We start from the raw sequence: 18,619 nt of genomic DNA on the forward strand, positions 1-18,619 counted from the left end.
TCTAAAATTTTAAATTTACCTGAAAAAGAAAATCTCTACTCTCAGGGGAAAAAGTCAAATGGAATACTAAAAAATACCTGATTCACCCAAAAGAAGCCAGAAGAGGAGGAGAGAGGATCAAAGAACTGACATGACAGAGAAAATAAACACCAAGACCATACTTTTCAAGTGAGACATGTCAAAAACTTCATTAAATGTAAATGGACTAAGCACTCCAATTAAAGAGCAGTGACTGTCAGACTGGTTGTGTGCGGGCACATGGACACACACACACACACACACACACACACACACATATACAGGCCACAACAAGATCCAGGAACACACTTTATATAAAAACTCAGATAGGACCTTTCCTTCGCACGGTTCAAAACCCAGTGCAGTGGCTGGCAGATTATGATTTGTGGAGCCCCTGCCTCAGAACCACATGGGAATGTGGTGTAGTCAAGGATGCTGGGCTGGCCTCCAGGTTTACTGAAAGAGAAGAACTAATCTGATGGGAAGGGTGGCAGGAGGCCAGAGCTGCTCCCATTAAAAAGAAAGCCCCCCAGCTCTTGTTACCAAGAGAGCAAGCCTGAGGCCCTCCCAGCACCTCCTCCCTGGAGCTGGCCTGCACAGGGCTGATGGTCCAGGTCTGTCCAAAGCAACGGGGGCACATTCCTTCTAATCTGCTCCCTCAAATCAGCCTCTCCTTCTTAATGTAGCCCTTGAAATAATGGTATCATTGTTCCCAATTTTCAAATAAGGAGACAGTGGCCCAAAAAGGCAAAGGATCAAAATCCCCAAAGGTCAGCTAGTTAGTAAGTAGTGGCATTAAGATTTTGATCCTGATCTGCCTAACTCCAAAGCCATAAGCAACAACAAAAGTAAAATAACACCAACATCTAAAAAAATATATAAGGAAAACACAACACCTGGAAAATATTTAGAATGAGTGATTTACAAACATAAATTGAAAGCATGATTAGACTGGTTTATAATCCTTGCTTTGGTTCTTTTAGGAATTGGAGTCATTTTTAAGAGACAGGGGAGGGGGAAAAGAGCCAACATTTTTTGATCATCTATCATGTACCAGATCCACTTCTCATAAAAGTGATATTGCCTTTAATATCTTCAATACCAGGAGACAGATATTGCCATCAACATTTTACAAACAATAAAATTGTATAAAGAAGTTAAATAACACAGCCTGTAAGTGGCACAGTCTGTCTAGTTCTAAACCTGAGTCTGTCTTGTTTTAAAGCCTGTGTTTTTCTACAAGATCTCATTGCTCTCAGAAATTTTCAAGTGCCAAACAGAATCTCAATGAACTTCCAAATGGCACAGCTACCGTGGTACAAATGGCATGGTCACTTTGGAAGAGAGTTTGGGGGTTTCTTACAAAACTAAACATACTCTTACCATACAATCTCGCCATCGCACTCCTTGGTATTTACCCAAAGGAGCAGAGAATGTATGACCACACAGAAACCTGCAAATGGATGTTTACAGCAGCTTTATTCATAATTGCCAAAACTTAGAAGCAACTAAGATGTCCTTTAGTAGATAAATGCACAAACTGTGGTCCATCCAGACAATGGAATATTATTCAGTGTTAAAAAGAAATGAGCTATCAAGCCATGAAAAGACATGGAGGAACCTTAAATGCAATTACTAAGTGAAAGAAGCCAATCTAAAAGGGCTACATACTGTACAATTCCTACTATATGACATTCTGGGAAAGGCAAAACTATGGAGACAGCAGAAAGATCAGAAGTTGCCAGGAGGCAGAGGGAAGAGAGGGATTAATAGGCAGAGCAAAGAGGATCTTGGGGGCAGTATAACTATTCTGTATGATACTGTAATTGTGGATATATGTCATTATACATTTGTCCAAACCCATAGAATGTACAACACCAAGAGTGAACCCAAATATTAACTATGGGCTTCAGGTGATTATGATATATCAATATAGGTTCATCAATTGTAACACATGTACCACATTGGTGGGGATGTTGAAAATGGGGGAGGCTGTATTTGGAGGGGGAGTGGAGTCAGGTGGTATATAGGAAGTCTCTATATTTTCCTCCTAATTTTGCTATGAGCCTAAAACTAGATTTTTGGTTTTTTTTTCCGGCTGTGCCACATGGCTTGTGGGATCTTAGTTCCCCAACCAGTGATTGAACCCGGATCTCTGACAGTGAAAGCGCCAAGTCCTAACCACTGGATCACCAGGAATTCCCCTAAAACTACTTTTAAAAATAGTTTCTAAATTTAAAAAAATAGATAAGACTGGTAAAATCCAAATAAGGTCTATAGTTTAGTTAATAGTAGTGTCGCAAAGTCCACTTCCTAATTTTGACAATATACTATAGCTAAAGATGTTATCACCGAGGGAAGGTGGGTGCTAGGTATACAGGAACTCCGAGACTTTTGTGAGTCTAAAATTATTTCAAAATGCTTTTAAATTAAATAAAGCCACTTTTTATTATTGATGTGCAAGGAGACTGGCACAGAATCCACCAGCCCTATGATTGAGAACATTTCTATCAGCAGAGTTATGGGTTCATATGAGCCTAATGGAGAAAACTCCACAGCTGAGTCTGCCTGGTGATCACATTGCTTACAGAATGGCATACGGCTTGTTTATGTGCAAGAAGCAGAGAGCTGAACAGCTGGGCCAAGGGAACAAGCCTGTTCCTGTTTAGAGACTCCTGGCTCAACACTGGTTCCTCTCATCCGAGCACCTTCTCTGGCACATCTTTAAGGTCGATTGTGTCAGCCCCACCCTAGGGAATGCATTTTATTTACAGCTGCAAGAAGCACATATAAAACCTTCACTGTTTGTGAACCCTCAGTGGTTTGGTGGGCTTTGCCCTGTGTTTCATAGTCTTTGGATTTTAGGGTGACATAGAAATGCTTTTGGTATGACGTCTACTGTACGGTTACTTATAACAGCAAGAACTGGGAATGACCAAACTGTCCAATTATGAGGGGAATGTTAAATTAAACTATGATACTCATCCTTATGCAGCCATTAAAAGTAGTTAATAAATGTATTTTCATAAAATGAAAAAAGGCCTATGAAATGAGGATAAAGAAAAAAGGCAATATTTATAATGCCTAAAGTATGCAGGTGCCCCCGTCTGCCCTTTGACTGTGAGGTTATTCTAACTCAGAAGCGAAGTATTCTTAGCAAACCAACCGGCCACTCATTTAAGCCACAATTCTCCAGCAAAGCTTCATCACTGATAAAGCTGACATTTTAATCTCCATCAAAAAAAATGCTCATTTACAGTGTGACCTCAACCATGTCTAAAAATATATCCAAAAATTCCCCCAAGGAAAAGAACCAAAAAGCATTTTCCAAATCTTATTTAGTGAATACATTTTAATTTTATTCTTAAAATAAATACATGAGTGACACCATGTAATTTTAAAAGGCAATACAGGAGTTTGCCTTTATTACAGTGTTTCCTGACACAAATTATATATTGAAAATTACACATCCAGATCTGGAAAGGCAAACTGGTTTCCTCTAGCAAGCCAACTGCAATGGATTAGCAGTATTTGCCCAAGATGTTGAAGTCTCATCTCAGATCAGTAAAACAGTGACGCTTGATTTCTTCATAATGTTTGCCGTGGGTAGGAAAAGGGAATGTAGGAGATGCATACTACATATTTTCTGATATGGATGAAAATTTTCTACCAGACAGATAGATGTGAAAGGAAGAAAAAAGAGTGGGGGAATGCAGTGGGCAGAAAAATGCCCTCCCCAAAGATGACCATGTCCTAATCCCTGGAACCTTATGTGGCAAAAAGGAATTAAGACTACAGCTAGAATTAAGGTTACTGATCCTCTGACTTTAAGATAAGGACATTGTCCTGGGTTATCCAAGTGGGTGCGCTGTAATCACAGGGTCCGTTCAAACTGGAAGAGAAGAGTCAGAGGAGGAGAGAGATGAGGGATGCTCTCACCTGGCTTTGAAGACAGACGAAGAGGCCACGAGCCGAGGAGTGCGGACGGCCTGTAGGAGCCAGAGAAGAGCAAGGAAATGGATTTTCTCTTAGAGCCTCCAGAAAGAACATATCACCTGTATGTTAGCTCAGTGTGACCTGTGCTGGAATTCTGAACCACAGAACTATAAGACAATAAACTTGTGTTGTTTAAGTTACAAAGCTGGAGTAATTGATCGCAACAGTAATGGAAAACTACTACAGGGGTGGACAGAGAGAAAAGGGAAAGGGCATTTACAGTTAGGATGAGGGTGGCTGGCAGGAATCAATTTCATTTTGCCTCATCAGCCCCAGTTAACTGAGAAGCACGACTTACACGCATGTGTGCAAGAAGAGCATCCTGACCTGGAGGAAGGGAGAAGCCCAGGGCTGAATTAGTGGTTCTCATTCAGGCTCAATCTCATCCGCAGCTGGGGCACCGCTCAGCACGGGGACCCCTACATCCACAGAGAGCCCGTGGGAAACCGGCCATGACCCAGGGCCCAGCTTAGTCGGGCTCCCGAGGCCCCAGAGTACAACCATGTGATGGCAGGAAAAAGCTGAGAACCACACGTGAGAGGGACACCTTCAATCAAATCACCCCCAAATGCACTTCTGCACACAAACCAAAGATTCCACAAATCTGAGGAACAAGTCAATGAGGACTTCAGGGCAGAGAGACTGTCTGCTGTGTCTGGTTAGGAAGGGAAGATGCCCCACACGGAAACTGAGGAATGAATGAGAAGTCTAGCTCCGATTCTGAAACAGCGAGGACAGAAATCAACCTCCCTGGGTCTACACTTCTCATCTATAAAGTGAGAGTTGCCCTAACTCTGCGTCCTCTAGTCCTACAATTGCACTAGTCTAAGAAAATCCAGAGTCCCCCAAAGAAACACATCTATGAGAGGTGGAATGCGACATTAAGCCCTTAATTTTAATTATGTGCAAAGTATGCAAACATGGAACATCCCAGTTGAGACGTTTTGCACTCCTGCTGGGTGACACGTGGGTCTCACCTGAGAAACTCGTGTTCAGTGCAGACCTGAAAGCAGCTACAGAAGCGACAGGCACAGCAGCCTCAGGTTCCCCAACTGCCCCCTTTCTGCCATCAACGAGGGACTGAGAAGATCTGGTGAGAGACGCTCAGGCCTAGGACTCGGAGGCAAAGCCCCAGTTCTCACTCCCTCACCTCCTGGATAGTCAAAGCACACGAGCCCTCATCCCCCCCGAGCCACCTGGTTTCTTAACTACAAGAGGAGAGATCATGAGGCTCCATGTGACTTCATCCCAAGGCTGTTCTGAGCATCAGATGAGCTTGTTGTCAGGGAGGGTCCTCGTACCTCAGAAGGGGTGACAGACGGCATAGGCTGGCCACTACTGTAACGGCGACTGAAGCCCGTGGATATGGGCCTCGAGGAAAGATTCGTGGGGGTCACTTAACTTAAGTGAGATGCAGGTTGTTCAGGTGTCCAATCCGGGCAATGATATCTACTGTGTGGAGATCAGAGTTGAGGGGGGTGAAGTTCCTGGCACAGTGCAGGGACACAGTAGATGCTCAATAAATATAAATGCACCTCTGAGTGTGGTGGCCCAGGGTCCTTCCACGTTCTGCCTACCGCCCTCTGGGACTTAGCAGTGGACACGATTTCAACAAACATCTCAGAGCATCGTGTCCCCACCTTCACACGCACGTGCCAGCAGCAAGAGCATAGATTTTAAGGGTCAAGTTGCTGAGTGCTGAGCAGAATTTTTTATTAACCAAATTCACTGGACCAGAGTTCTTGTTGTCAATAACTGCACCATAAGCAGTGGCCAAGGGGATATTACCATCTACATGAAAGAAACATCAACTGGAGGTATTAAAAGAATAAGGAAAGCCACAGTCTCCTGAGCCCCTGTTACACGCTGGCGCCGTGGCAGGCACATGAGCGCCATTTCCAGCTCCTACAAGCGCCTGCCAACCGGGCATCATCACACCTGCCGTATCAGGGGTTCACCTGAGGCAATCCAGGGTCTGACAGCACACACTTTTCCTTAAAGCACCTACCCTTGGCTCTAAATCACTCCAGTTTTTTACGGTGAGAGGGTGCCTTTCTCTAGCCTGCGTCCTCTTACACTCTGTTCCTGGACTTGGTCCCCAAAGTCCAGAGAAGCGCTACACTTGCAGAAGGAGAGGGCGTGCAGTCAGCCGAGCCACGCCCCAGACCCCACATGCACTGGCTGAGCAGGCCCGGAAGGGAAGGGGACGCTCCAGAACAACGAATGGAGGCTCCCTCCGTCTTTATTTTGAAGAGCGGTGCGCTTCCGACTTGAATACCCGCTCCAGCGCCGAGCCCCTTACCTTGAAGGAGGCGTGTTGCTCCATGTGCCGCAGCAGCTGTGGCTTCTGGGCTGCTGTGTAGTCGCACACCGTGCACTTGAACTGCTTCCCTGAAAAGAAGGGAGAAGAAGGTGAGCGCCGTCAGGCTCGCAGCCCCTGCGTGTGAGTGGAGCGTGCACGAAGGCAAGAAGATGCCCCGTGCCGTCGGGGGCGGTCCAGAACCTCGGGGGGAACTGGCAAGGAAGTGCACAGCTGCAAGGCAGCATGCTCCGTCTAGCCCAGGGGAGGCTGGGGGGCCGGACGCCAGGGGCCTCAGTGTCTCCCTAGGAGTGTGGACGCCATCCTGAGAGCCGACAGCACCTGCAGAATGTGCTTCAGCAAGAGAAGAGATCTGTGTTTTGGAACTCGTAGGAGCGTAAAAGGCAGATTTCAGGAGATGCTAGAGAGAAAATGACAGAGAAGTGTGAAACGTGGGTCTTTTGAGAGGATTAATGTTTCAGCAATTTATAAACATTCAGTAATGTGATAAACAAACCCACATGTTAAATCAATGGATATATGGGGCAGGCTACGTTTTTCACCCCTGAGGAGCAAAAATAAAACCTCAACTTGCAATAATACAAATGTGCAACCAAATAAAAATATGGCCTACTTCTCAGAGCAGCGACGTTCACCATGCAGCTTCTAATGGCTCTAAGCCTCCGGAGGCAGCAATGTCCACAGTCACTGCACGTGATGCCACAGAAACACTGGCTCCCTCCGGGAACCTCTCACACCTTTCCTTCCCAGACGAGCTGGGTGAAAAAGCTGTCCACCTCTGCAGCCTCCATGCTCCTTTTCTATCCACTCTTGAGCCCACCCAAAACTGGCAGATGACACCAGCTCACCCCAAAACCTGTCTCGCCAAGGTAACTAGTGACCTCCATGACGCCAAGCCAATGGCGGACTTCAGTCCTTATTTGACAGGACTCTACCGCACGTGGCTCTGCTAACAGGCCACGCTTGGGAAATCCTCTGCTCCTCTGACTCCACGCCACTACTGCCTCTCCGTGCCTCTCTATTCGTTCTGTGTATCCTGGAAACTCTCTCTCCCATCTACAGCTTTTATACACTGAGGTCCCAGAGTGCTCCAGCCCACACCCCCGTTCTCCTTCTACAAGCATCCTTGCATGTAAACCTTTGAGGTCAAAATCTACATCTTCTACTCATACTTTTACAACTTCTACCCTTCCCTAAACTTGAGATTTGAGTATTCAACTGTCTGCTGGACTACTGCTTAGCTGTCCCAAATGTCCTAATTTGGACTCTTCGCCTCACCCATCATATGGGTTCCACCTCCAGCCTTCCTAGTTTATCACCCACCTGATCGCCCAAGTCAGAGACCCAGTAGCCTTCCTCAACATCTCCATGACCCCAACTTCACTCACCTTATTTTTTCAGCACCTAATTTCAACTCCCAGTATTTTTCTATTTCTCTCTGTTTCTAAAACCTCCACACTGGTTTAGGCCCTCCTCATTTCTTTCCTGGACAATGGCAAAAGCCACTGCTCAAATGAATTGGTTTCCTTTCTTTCAGGCAACCCTCCCATCCATCTATCACCCACCCACTGCCCCCCCTCCATCCATCATCCATCCATCCTGATGCCCTATCCTCCATCCTTGATCTAACACACAAACTCGTCCACAGCCCTTGCTGCACAGCCCACCAATGACTCCAAATACAGATAAAAGTTGAAGTTCCAAAGCATGGCACAGAAGGCACCCCAAATCAAACTAACTCTCCCCTCCTGATCCCTCTCTCTGACTTCCTGTTTTGCCTTTGCAGTCTAAGAACCCTGAGCCTCTGCTAACATCTTCCATGCCTGAGATGCACTGTCTCTTGGCATGTGGTCATTCTTCACTTTAACTCAAAACTCCAGCTGAACAACATCTCTGGTATAAGCAGGCTAAGAGCCAGCCCCCTGCAGCTCCCACACACACTCTCACACACTCTGTCCATACCCTGGCCCTGCAGCATGGTCATGACCTGCCACTGGCCTTCCATTGGCAGGAACCATGTCTTAGTCATCTTGGCACTCCTAGTGCCTGAGCGCCTGGCACACACTGAACATATTCTGCGCATTCTACTAAACTGAGCTGGGCAAGAAGCAAAAAGGAAACTTTGTACATCTTACTTGACTAATGCTCTCAATAGCAGCAGCAAAAGGGAAACAATAATATAAACATGTTAATACTGCAATTGAACCTATCATTCCAGGCGAAGGACCCCCAAACTCTAGATTCTACTAATTCTGCAAGTCCAAAGCATGAGGAAAACTTTGTCATGTGTAAGGCAGGAAAGTCATAATTAGAGTGCAGTTAACACCTGCCCTTGAACACAATACCATCGTTTTCAAACAGAAGGGCTATGCATGGCTCCACATCTCCTCGGACACCATACTCGGACACCCATACTTCTCCACTGGTGTGTGACTCGCCTAAATACATCATGACTGTGCCAGGCAGCCTGAGCAGAATGGTGTCTAGGTTCCCCACTGGCACCGTGCGGGGAGGAAAGCTGATAAACCCATTCTCCACGTTGATAAATATTTTTACTCACTACCAATACACTTGGATCAAAGAGTAGGAGATTAAGCTAAAAATGATTAGTGCCTGAAATGAATAAATGGCATCACCTCGTTTGAGGTCCACAGTCAACCTTTTATGAATATACTCCCAGGGCTCGCCAGAGACAAGGAAAGAAGGCAGCTCTTAAAAGCCATCCCTTAGGAGGCGTCAGAGCGCAGGCAATAAATGCTACAAATGTTTTCAGCGACCACTGACGCCCTGCCACCGAACAGGCTGGGAGAGCGCGTGACATAATCTTTTGCTGCCTAATTAAAATAATGCAATATAGATGCATGACTAACCGTAAAAATGTAATGATTTGAGACTATCAGATTGTTTTCTATCAAGATACTCCTGAGAATCACAGGGAGAATTGTCTAGAAAACGCAGTATTTACCCGAGGTTAGAGTGACCTCAAAGGGCTGGCAGGTGCACAGCAAATGGCTGTATCGGATGTGAGTCACAGAGCAGCCCAGGAAAAGAAAGGAATGATGACAAAGACAAAATGAGGTGGACTTTTTAAAAAACTTAATTCATTTTGCACACAACATGCCCAGCTAGCTCTACCTACCGAGCTGCTGGCCATCAGCAGCTGTGCCAGGACTTGGCGTGTCTGATCTCCTCGCGCTCCCCAGAACCCGGGGAGGCAAGGCAGGGTACCCTTCTTATGGATGAGGAACTAGGAACAAGAAGCTGAGCAACCTGCCAGGGTGTGAAGCAGTCGGTGGCAGAGCCTGGATTTGGACCCCAAAGCTCTGACTCAGCTACATAAGAATACTCTCGGCTAATAAGGACATGGAACGATTTCCCCAAAGGGAACAAAGTATTTCCAACAGCAAGGGGCACATGTGAACCACACACGTAAAGCCTGGTCCCGCAGGATGGCGGCCCCAGGAAGCACCAGTGTGGCAGGGGAGGGGCGCTCTCCTGCAGCCCAGGCCAGCTCACCTGTGAGGCCCGGGGCTCATTCCTCCCTGCTGCTCAGCATGTCCCCACTAGAAAAATGGGGAGGCAACCTCTGCCTGCTGCCAGGACGGGCTCAGACTCTGGGTGGCAAGCACCCGAAAAGTGATCCCCTGAGAGAAGAGGCTGAGGGTGAGTGCAGGTGACCCAGCAGCGGACCCTGCTCTGCCACGGCCACTGGGGCAGCGCCCCTCAAATCCTAGCGCTTTGACCTCCCTGACACTCTCGGGGACAATCCAAGGATAGGTCCAATTAAGCCAGCCTGAGATAATATTCCTTAAAATAGAAAGAATACAGAGAAAGGAAAATGATAACGTGTAAGTAACTTATAATATCAGAGTTCACAGAAGGCCTTCCGCATCCTGCCCCCAGCAACTGCTCTGGGCTTGTCTCCACCCACAGCAAGCCGTGACCACCTGGCAATGGCTGGTGGGACCCTCCCCGTTACCTCCTGTGCTCAGCCATGACCCTCGCCCCCCTCTCTCCACCCCAGGGACATAGCACACTCACGCCACCTCCGGGCCTTTGCACTTGCTGTTCTGGGGCCTGGGGTGCCCTTCCTTCCATGCTCTGCTGGCTGGTTTCCCTTCCATGACCATCCCCATCTTCCTTTACTGATTCATTTGTAACATCCCTCATCTTGTAACATTTTCATATTGAAATTGAACTGTTTCACATTCATATTTTCATATCTCAATTTTCAAGATATTTTTTCATATCTCAATTGTAATATACCCCCTATTTTATTGATTTATCTTGTTTCTCATTTAGCTTCATGACAGTGGGGTGTTTAGTTTCTGCTTTGGTTGTTGTTCGTACTACCCGCTGCTACGTATCCAAAGTGCCTAATTCCAAGTGGCTCACCAATTCATCTCTGGTTGGTCCATCTGGCGCCCTCGGTGGGTTGCAGGTACTTTGGGGACAGGGACAGTAGACTTCTCATTCCACATCCTCGTGCCCGGCAGCGAAGGCATGCCAGGTATGAGGCTAGCGGCAAGTCACAGGGCCGTCCCAGCAGGATGCCTGCGCAGCCACGCGCCCTCTCCCTCCCCACAGTCACCACCATCACACAGGGCACCTCCAGAGCCCTGAATATGGCCCTGCCCACCATCCCTGCACTCCCAGCCACAGGTGATGGGACCGCTGTGGACCAGTGACCCAAGCTGAGCCAGGAATCTGAACTGTCCGGATCTGAAGCCTGTAACTCAGAAGCTACTGGTCATTATACTTTCACTCTGTGGATGAAATAAGAACACAAACCAGTCTGCAAAGGGAGACAGAGACAGAACATCAGAACCAGGAGGCAGAGAGGAGCAAAGGTGAGTGACGCAGACATCCGCTCAGCAAGCACTCCCTGAGGGGCCACTGTGTGCGGGGACCAGGCCGGACCCCTGAGCACAGCGGTGAGCAGACAGCGGAGCCCCTGCCCTCGTGGAGCTCACGGCCTGTAAGGACAAGAAGCAAATAAGTCACTGCAAATCACAGTGGGCTATGGAGGAATCGGACAGGGCAGTGGAGGAGGAGGAGGCCGGGACGGGGTGTGGCCACGGGGCTGAGCCATCAGGGAAGGCCTCTGTGAGGAAGCGATGGCAAGCTAAGGTGGGAGGATGACGGGGCCCAGCCACAAGAAGAGGAGGTGAGGACAGTCCCGTGACGAAGCGACGGAAAACGCAAGGATCGCGTGTCTCTGTGGATGTAATAAATGTCCCCTTCTGTTTCAGTGACCTCAAGTGAGTTTCTGACAGTCGCAACCAAGAGTCCCAGCAAATACAGCTGTTGAATGAATCAGTGGGTGCATGAATATAAAACGCCAAGACCCCTCAAGGCAAAGACATAAAAAAGCACATGAACAAACAATGCGCTCAAGAGAGGATTAAATCCGACTTAATTAATCAAGAGAAGTCCAATGACAGCAAACACTTGCACACAGCGCTATGAGCCCGTCAACGTTACAAATTCCTCACGCACGTTACTCACGTAATCCAGCTAATCCTCTAATTCACCTGATCGATTTCATGATTATCAAATCCCTAAAAAGTATAATAAAATGGTAAGATCTGATATCCATTAAACTAAGAAACTGAACATGTTTAATATCATGCAAAGATGAAAGAGTTCAGTGAGAACGTTGTCATGTTTCTGGTACAATTTTTTTGAAGAGTAAGCTGGCCGTGCAATGCATGATTCAAGCCACCAAAACGAAAGAGCCACCCTGCTCCTGGAAACATGTCCTAAGGAATTAATTCTTCTGTTAATTAATTAATGCAAGAAAGCATTCCCTGCAACATAAGCTGTAATAACGGGAGGAAAAAAGAAAACAGTACATTGCCCCAAAATAAGAGAATGGTTATGTAACTCATGGTTCACCATCTTAATGGAACATTATACACCTCTTAAATGTATTATTCATGGACTCTACAGCAACAAAAACTAATAGTAATTTTAAAGCTAAAAGAATGATATTTATCCTTTAATCACAACTATGTAATCATTCCATCTGAACAGGAATAAAGGTTGAAAAAAAATTTTTAAAGAATAATTCATTTGTTGTGTGATAGAACTGTGGGCATACTTGTAGGAAAGGGTTAGATTTTTGTGACTGTCGTTTTAATGTTTTCTGTGTAACAGAAAACCATTTCTGGTAAATTAGCACCCATCTCTGAAAGGCTGGGATGTTGGATCCCATTTGCTATTGCCCACAGTCCGGAAGACGGGTCTTTCAACGTGGAACAATAAAATGGTATCAGTGGTTCCCAAACTTGAAGCTCAAAAGAGTTCACTGTCTTTTAAAACACTGCCCAGCCTTGATTAGCTGTACACTGGCTTAGGCATCTCTGCCCCTCCTCTTTGCACAGAAAAGACAGTGGCCTAATTCTGTGAATCATCTCAGGGTGGTCATTTCTTGTCTTCTGAGTCAGGATTGAACCTTTCTCAACAGTCAGAGGTCACTCTGAGCCAATTCTCGTCAGTAAGGAGAACAAAAGAAAGCAGAGTCATACCACTCCCTGGAGAAACACTCTTTTGAGGGAAGCACTCCAAGCTTACTGCAAAAACACTGGCACAATGAGAAAAGCTAATTGAAGGTACAAAGTCTTCCTCGTCACAAACGACAGAATTTAGAATCTCAGTTACTTATGAAATTCTTGTTTGATCCAGAGGCCCAGATGTTAAACGTCAAAATCACAACCCAGATGAACCTTACAAATTTAACGAGAAAGGAAAAAGCCAGACACAGAAGAGCACGTTTATACGAATCCGTTTATATGAAGTTCAAAGACAGGACAGATCGCCTTCCGGTGTCAGAAGTCCGGGTAGTGGCTACCTTGAGGAGCAGTGAAGGGCAACAGCTCGGGGGACTGGTGAGGAGGGCTCCTGAGGGGCCGGCAATGTTCGTGTCTCATCCTAGGATGTGGTTACACGGTGTGCTTCCTTTGTGATAATCCACTGAGTGGAACACTTAGCAATTATGCATTTTGTGTATGTGTGTGATACTTTAAAAAGGTGAAAACAACAACAATACAAGAACCAAACAGTCAGGCTACCTTCCCCAGAAGGGGCTCAGGAACTGGCACCAAATTAGTTCAGGAAAGACAAGATGTGACGGGTAGTTCAAGGATAAAGTGTGAGGGCTGCATGGCGGTGTGTGAATGACCCTGGCGGCTGCTGCAGGCGGTAAGAAAAAAGACACAGTCGGCAATCTCCGCACCTGTGCTTTCCCGTCAGGCATCCTTCTGCGTGCTGGGCTTGCTGGAGATTTCCACTGCGGATACTGCTGCTCGCTCTGGAAACACAATGTTTCACCAGCGGCTCCTATCTTCCTCAAAATGTGTGATGGTGCAACTCCCGTTCAAAGATGGGAGATCGGGGGGTAGAAATGTCACCTCCACTACTTCTGTTCCTCCCTCAGTAGGTGAGGTACCATCTTTGCAGAACCTCCGTTTTCAGGTTTCCTCTGGGAGGAGAGTACTTCACAGCCAACTGGCTGATGGAACAAAGCTGATCTCTGACCTGCAGACACTGGCTGGGCCTGGCAGTGGGATGCTGGCTAAATCAGGTACCACCAGAAAAAGCCCAGGGTCTGGAGGCAGGCTATCCTGAGCTCAGCCCTTGACTCAGGTCTTAGGCAGAAATCTAGTCAGCTTGTCCTGCCAGGTAGAGGGGACAGGATTTGGAGGTGGGATGGGGGAGAAAAGGAACAGAAGTCCCTGTTATTCTGCCTTGGGTTAGACATCGAGAGGTGCCCCCAACCCTGGGAGGGTTAGGACTGCCCTTCCTGCTAAATTTCCTTCTGCTCTGGAAGGAAAGGTACATGCGCAAGAGCGTGGGGCTGGGGAGGGGGGCAGCGGAGCACCTGCCCTGCTGAGGCCCCTGGGCTCAAGCAGGAGATTCTCCTGAGTAGAGGAGACGGGCTCCGCTCCTAAAAATAAAGCTAGTCATCCTCACCTGCTGGCAGCTGTGTGGGACTCACTCCAGGATATATAAAGCCCCCAGCCTCGTGACCAGCACTTAGAAAATGCACAGCACCTTGGCGAGGATGTGGTAAAAAGGGAACACGTACATTGTTGTCGGGAATGTAAACTGGTCCAACCACAATGGAAAATAATATGGGGTTTCTCAGAAAATTAGAAACTGATCTACCGTATGATCCAGCAATTCCACTACTAGTATATACCCAAAAGAAATGAAAATAGGATTTCAATGAGATATATGCATTCCCACGTTTATTGCAGCATTATTCACAATAGGCAAGATATGGAAACAACTTAAATGCCCATCAACAGATGAATGGATAAAAAACATGTGGCGTGCACACACACACACACACACACACACTGGAATATTATTTGGCCGTGAGAGAGGACAATATCCTCCATTTCCAACAATATGGATGGACCTTGAGCACATGATGCTAAGTGAGATAAGTCAGACAGAGAAAAACAAGTACTGTATGATATCACTTATACGTGGAATCTAAAAAATCAAAAGCAAAGAGTAAAGTACTGGTTAATGGGGATGAGGGAGAGAAGGAGGGAGGGATAAAAACTGATGTTATTTAAGGGTACAAACTTGCAACAAGTAGTACATACGCCATAGTGATGCTTTTTTTTTTTTTTTTTTTTTTTACTTTTTGGATGCACCACACGGCATGTGGGATCTTAGTTCCCTGGCCAGGGATTGAACCCGCGCCCCCTGCAGTGGAAGCACAGTCTTAACCGCTGGACCACCAGGGAAGTACCACCATAGTGATCTAACACACAGTATAATGAATATAGCCAACAATACTATACTACAGCTATATAATGAGATAAATATCACTGCAATGGCAATCATGTTATTGATACAACATATAAATGCATCAAAGCAACACGTTATACACATTACATTTACCTAATGTTGTATGTCAAATATATTCAATAAAATGTAAAAATACTTAATCATCACAAGAAATTTTAACTAGGTGATAGATGTTAACTAAACTTATTGTGGTAGTCACTTCACAATATATACATATATCAAATCATTATGTTGTACACCTTAAGCTAATACATTATATATGAGCTATAGTTCAATAAAACTGGAAAAAAATACTTTAAAAAAAAGGGTAACACACACCACCTGCTGGCTTCCTTTGTTTCCTACTGCACCCTCGTCTGCTTGATGAGTTTCCCCGAGGATGGTTCCAGCTGCTTAGTTTCTTTAAATAGAGCTCTATATAAAACCAGGGCCGAATGGAATGGCAGAAAAATCTTAAACCGTCAGAAGAAAATAAAACTGTCCCCTTGTCTTCTGGCATTTGGATTCCATCAGAAACCAAAGAAAGACAGTGATGGAAAACTTCTGTTTTAAGGCAACATGTTTGGAATATCTGCTAAATTAAATAACTCCTGCCAAATCAAACTTCATGTGTACCTCAAACTTGAAGGAACACTAAAATATTTAAAGAAAGAAATCTGCATAAATATGAACTATTACTGGTAATATATGGAGGCATAAAAGTGAAAATGCCTTCTTATGACTGTTTATCCAGTCTTACTGAAAAAGGTGGTATTCTGCATAAGCAAATCCTTCAGAAAACTGCCTTTACCCTTTTCAACACTGATACTCACTCTTTAAATATTAACTCTTGCACTGTGCCTTCCTAAAGAAGGAATATTTGAGAGAAGAGTAATTTGATCTTTCCTAAATGACACAGATGATGTAGATTAATCACCACAAGTATCCATTTGCACACTGTGTCGAGAGTGCCTGGGAACCTGAGAATACCGACCCCTAGCGGAGCAGGTACACGTACACCACTTAGGATGAACCCACACTCAACGTGAACCCAACAAACCTCCCCGGAACCCCACCGCGGTAAGCTGATAATGCCCTCCCCGCAAAATACCCAGGTCCTAAACCCCAGAACCTGTAAACATTACCTTCCATGCAAACGGAATTTTGCAGATGTGCTCAAGTTAAAGATCTTGAGATAGGAGATGAGCCTGGATTATCCAGGTGGGCCCAATGAAATCGCAAGGGTCCTTATAAGAGAGGGGCAGGGGGTTCAGACTCCGAGAGGAGATGTGATGAAAGAAACAGAGGGAGAGAGAGGGGCGAGAGCTATGGTGCTGGCTTTGAGATGAAGGGGGCGCTCATAAGCCAAAGGATATAGGCAGCCTCTAGAAGCCAGAGACGTTAAAGGAACAGATTCTCCCCTGGGGCCTCCAGAAGACATGCAGCCCTGCTGACAGCTTGATTTTAGACTTCTGACCTCCAGAGCTGTCACATAATAAATCTGTGTTGTTTTAAGCCACTAAACTTGTGGTAGTTTGTTACAGCAGCCATAGGAAACTAATACATCCCCATACACAGGAAACTTCATCACCCCCACGTTACAAATAGGCATGACAGAGCACCTGTTCAAGGTTATTCAGACAGGAAGTGGTTCCGACCTGGGACTGCCCCCGTGAGCCCAAGGTTTTACTCACTCTGCCGTACTGCCTCTCTACACAGCCTGATGGTACACACGGGTCTGCCGCCTAAAGTGAGAGAAGCACCCTGCAGGAAGCATAACAGGCATTTTGCAGCAGGCATTTTGCAAAGCACACATCTTCGCAGTTCTGGCATCTGCAGTGATTTGTGCGATGGCAACTCAGAACAGAAATAGCTACAGCAATAAACAGGCAGTTTAAGAAGTCTCTGTACTTTAACAGCTGAACTTGAAGCAGCTTAGGGACGGATGATTCTCTGTAATTAGTACATCAGTTTTGATACAAGGAGGAATGGATCAGCATGAGACAGAGAAAGAAACAGAAGGCAGAGCTCGATAAAAGACCAGGAAAGAGCAAGGCACCAGAACAGGATTAAATTAGAGTCTCTGTGCCAGGTATTTGCAGCTGAGACCCCTCTACCCAGGTGAGGTTGTAGGTAACCAAGCCTTACTCAACAGTTAATCTGTGTATTAGTCTAAGCTAACTGTTCAGTAAGCTGTACAGTTCATTTTATAGTATGAGCTCAGTTATTCCTTTTTTTTTTTTAATTGGAGTATTTTTGCTTTACAATGTTGTGTTAGTTTCTGCTGTGCAACGAAGTGAATCAGCTATATGTATACATATATCCCCTCCCTCTTGGACCTCCCTCCCACCCACCTAGGTCACCACAGAGCACCGAGCTGAGCTCCCTGTACTATACAGCAGGTTCCCACTAGCTGTCTGTTTTACACATGGTAGTGTATTTATGTCAGTCTTAATCTCCCAATTCGTCCCACCCTCCTCTTCCCCCACGGTGTCCACATGTCCGTTTTCTACATCTGCCCCTCTATTCCTGCCCTGCAAATAGGTTCATCTGTACCATTTTTCTAGATTCCACATATATGCGTTAATATATTCTTATGGTTTATAAAAACCTCAGAAAAAGAGCTTCAGGTGGCCCCAGACAGGGTGCACACAGAAACTGGGACTCCTGGGCCCTAAAGTCAGCCCTCCCCTCTCCTGCCCATCACCCAGACACTAGCCCGTGGAGATAAGCCACGGAAACCTACTGCGTTCACGCTGTTGCCCCACTCCCACCCCTGACCCTCGACCTGTTCTCCAGGAGTAAGCTGGAGGAAGGCTAAGAGGGACGAGACCAGTCTCACTGAAGCCTAGTAAAGGAACCTGGTAAGATCAACCATCTGGCTGCTCAGGTACCATTTTCTTTTAACTTCTTGGTTCTAGAGTGTGTGTTTATAGAAGTAAAAAGACTATGGATAACTGCAGCTACTCTACGCTAGAGTGACTGTTTTTCAGAGGAAAGAGGAGATTAAAAAACTCCATACTTACCTCTCCTAGAATATTTCAATGTGTAGCCATGGGATCTCTTATTATAAATCGAAGAAGCAAGGGAAAAAGTGGTACTTCCTCCACTCAGACCTAATTTCCACATTCAGCTCTCCACTTGTCCAGTTACTACACACACAAGAGTGCATGAAGCTTGGATAATTCCTCTTTGTAAATTTTACCAGAAAACTTCTTATCTCCAGTGTATGAGGGCAGGTTGGATTGGGAGAAGGAGGGGACCAAAGGAATTAGCACTGAACTTCAAAGAGCTTTTTATTTCATGATTAGAGAATTCCTGTTTGATTATGTAACCTAAAGGCACTGCACCATTTAACCTCCCCCATCTGCTCTGGGTGGGCAGAATCATGTATAAAACTCTAGACCACACATCACGTGTCTAGACCCTCCTTAAAGTCAAAAGCAGGGAGATGTGTTACCAGCATGATTTCTGCATTAA

General features: G+C 45.9%; 1 protein-coding gene across 5 annotated transcripts in view; it reads right to left on the reverse strand.

Moving 5' to 3' along the window:
- The window catches only part of ZFAT (zinc finger and AT-hook domain containing), a 178,968-nt gene that overhangs the window by 64,812 nt on the left and 95,537 nt on the right, over positions 1-18,619 (reverse strand). For all 5 annotated transcript variants that reach the window (XM_082433776.1, XM_082433773.1, XM_082433772.1 and 2 more), the window contains one exon: positions 6,317-6,405. In XM_082433776.1, coding sequence (XP_082289902.1) covers positions 6,317-6,405 — 89 coding nt within the window. The remainder of the gene's footprint in view (positions 1-6,316; positions 6,406-18,619) is intronic.

Source organism: Balaenoptera physalus, assembly GCF_965194825.1.
Source record: "Balaenoptera physalus genome assembly, chromosome: 17".
NCBI lineage: Eukaryota > Metazoa > Chordata > Mammalia > Artiodactyla > Balaenopteridae > Balaenoptera > Balaenoptera physalus.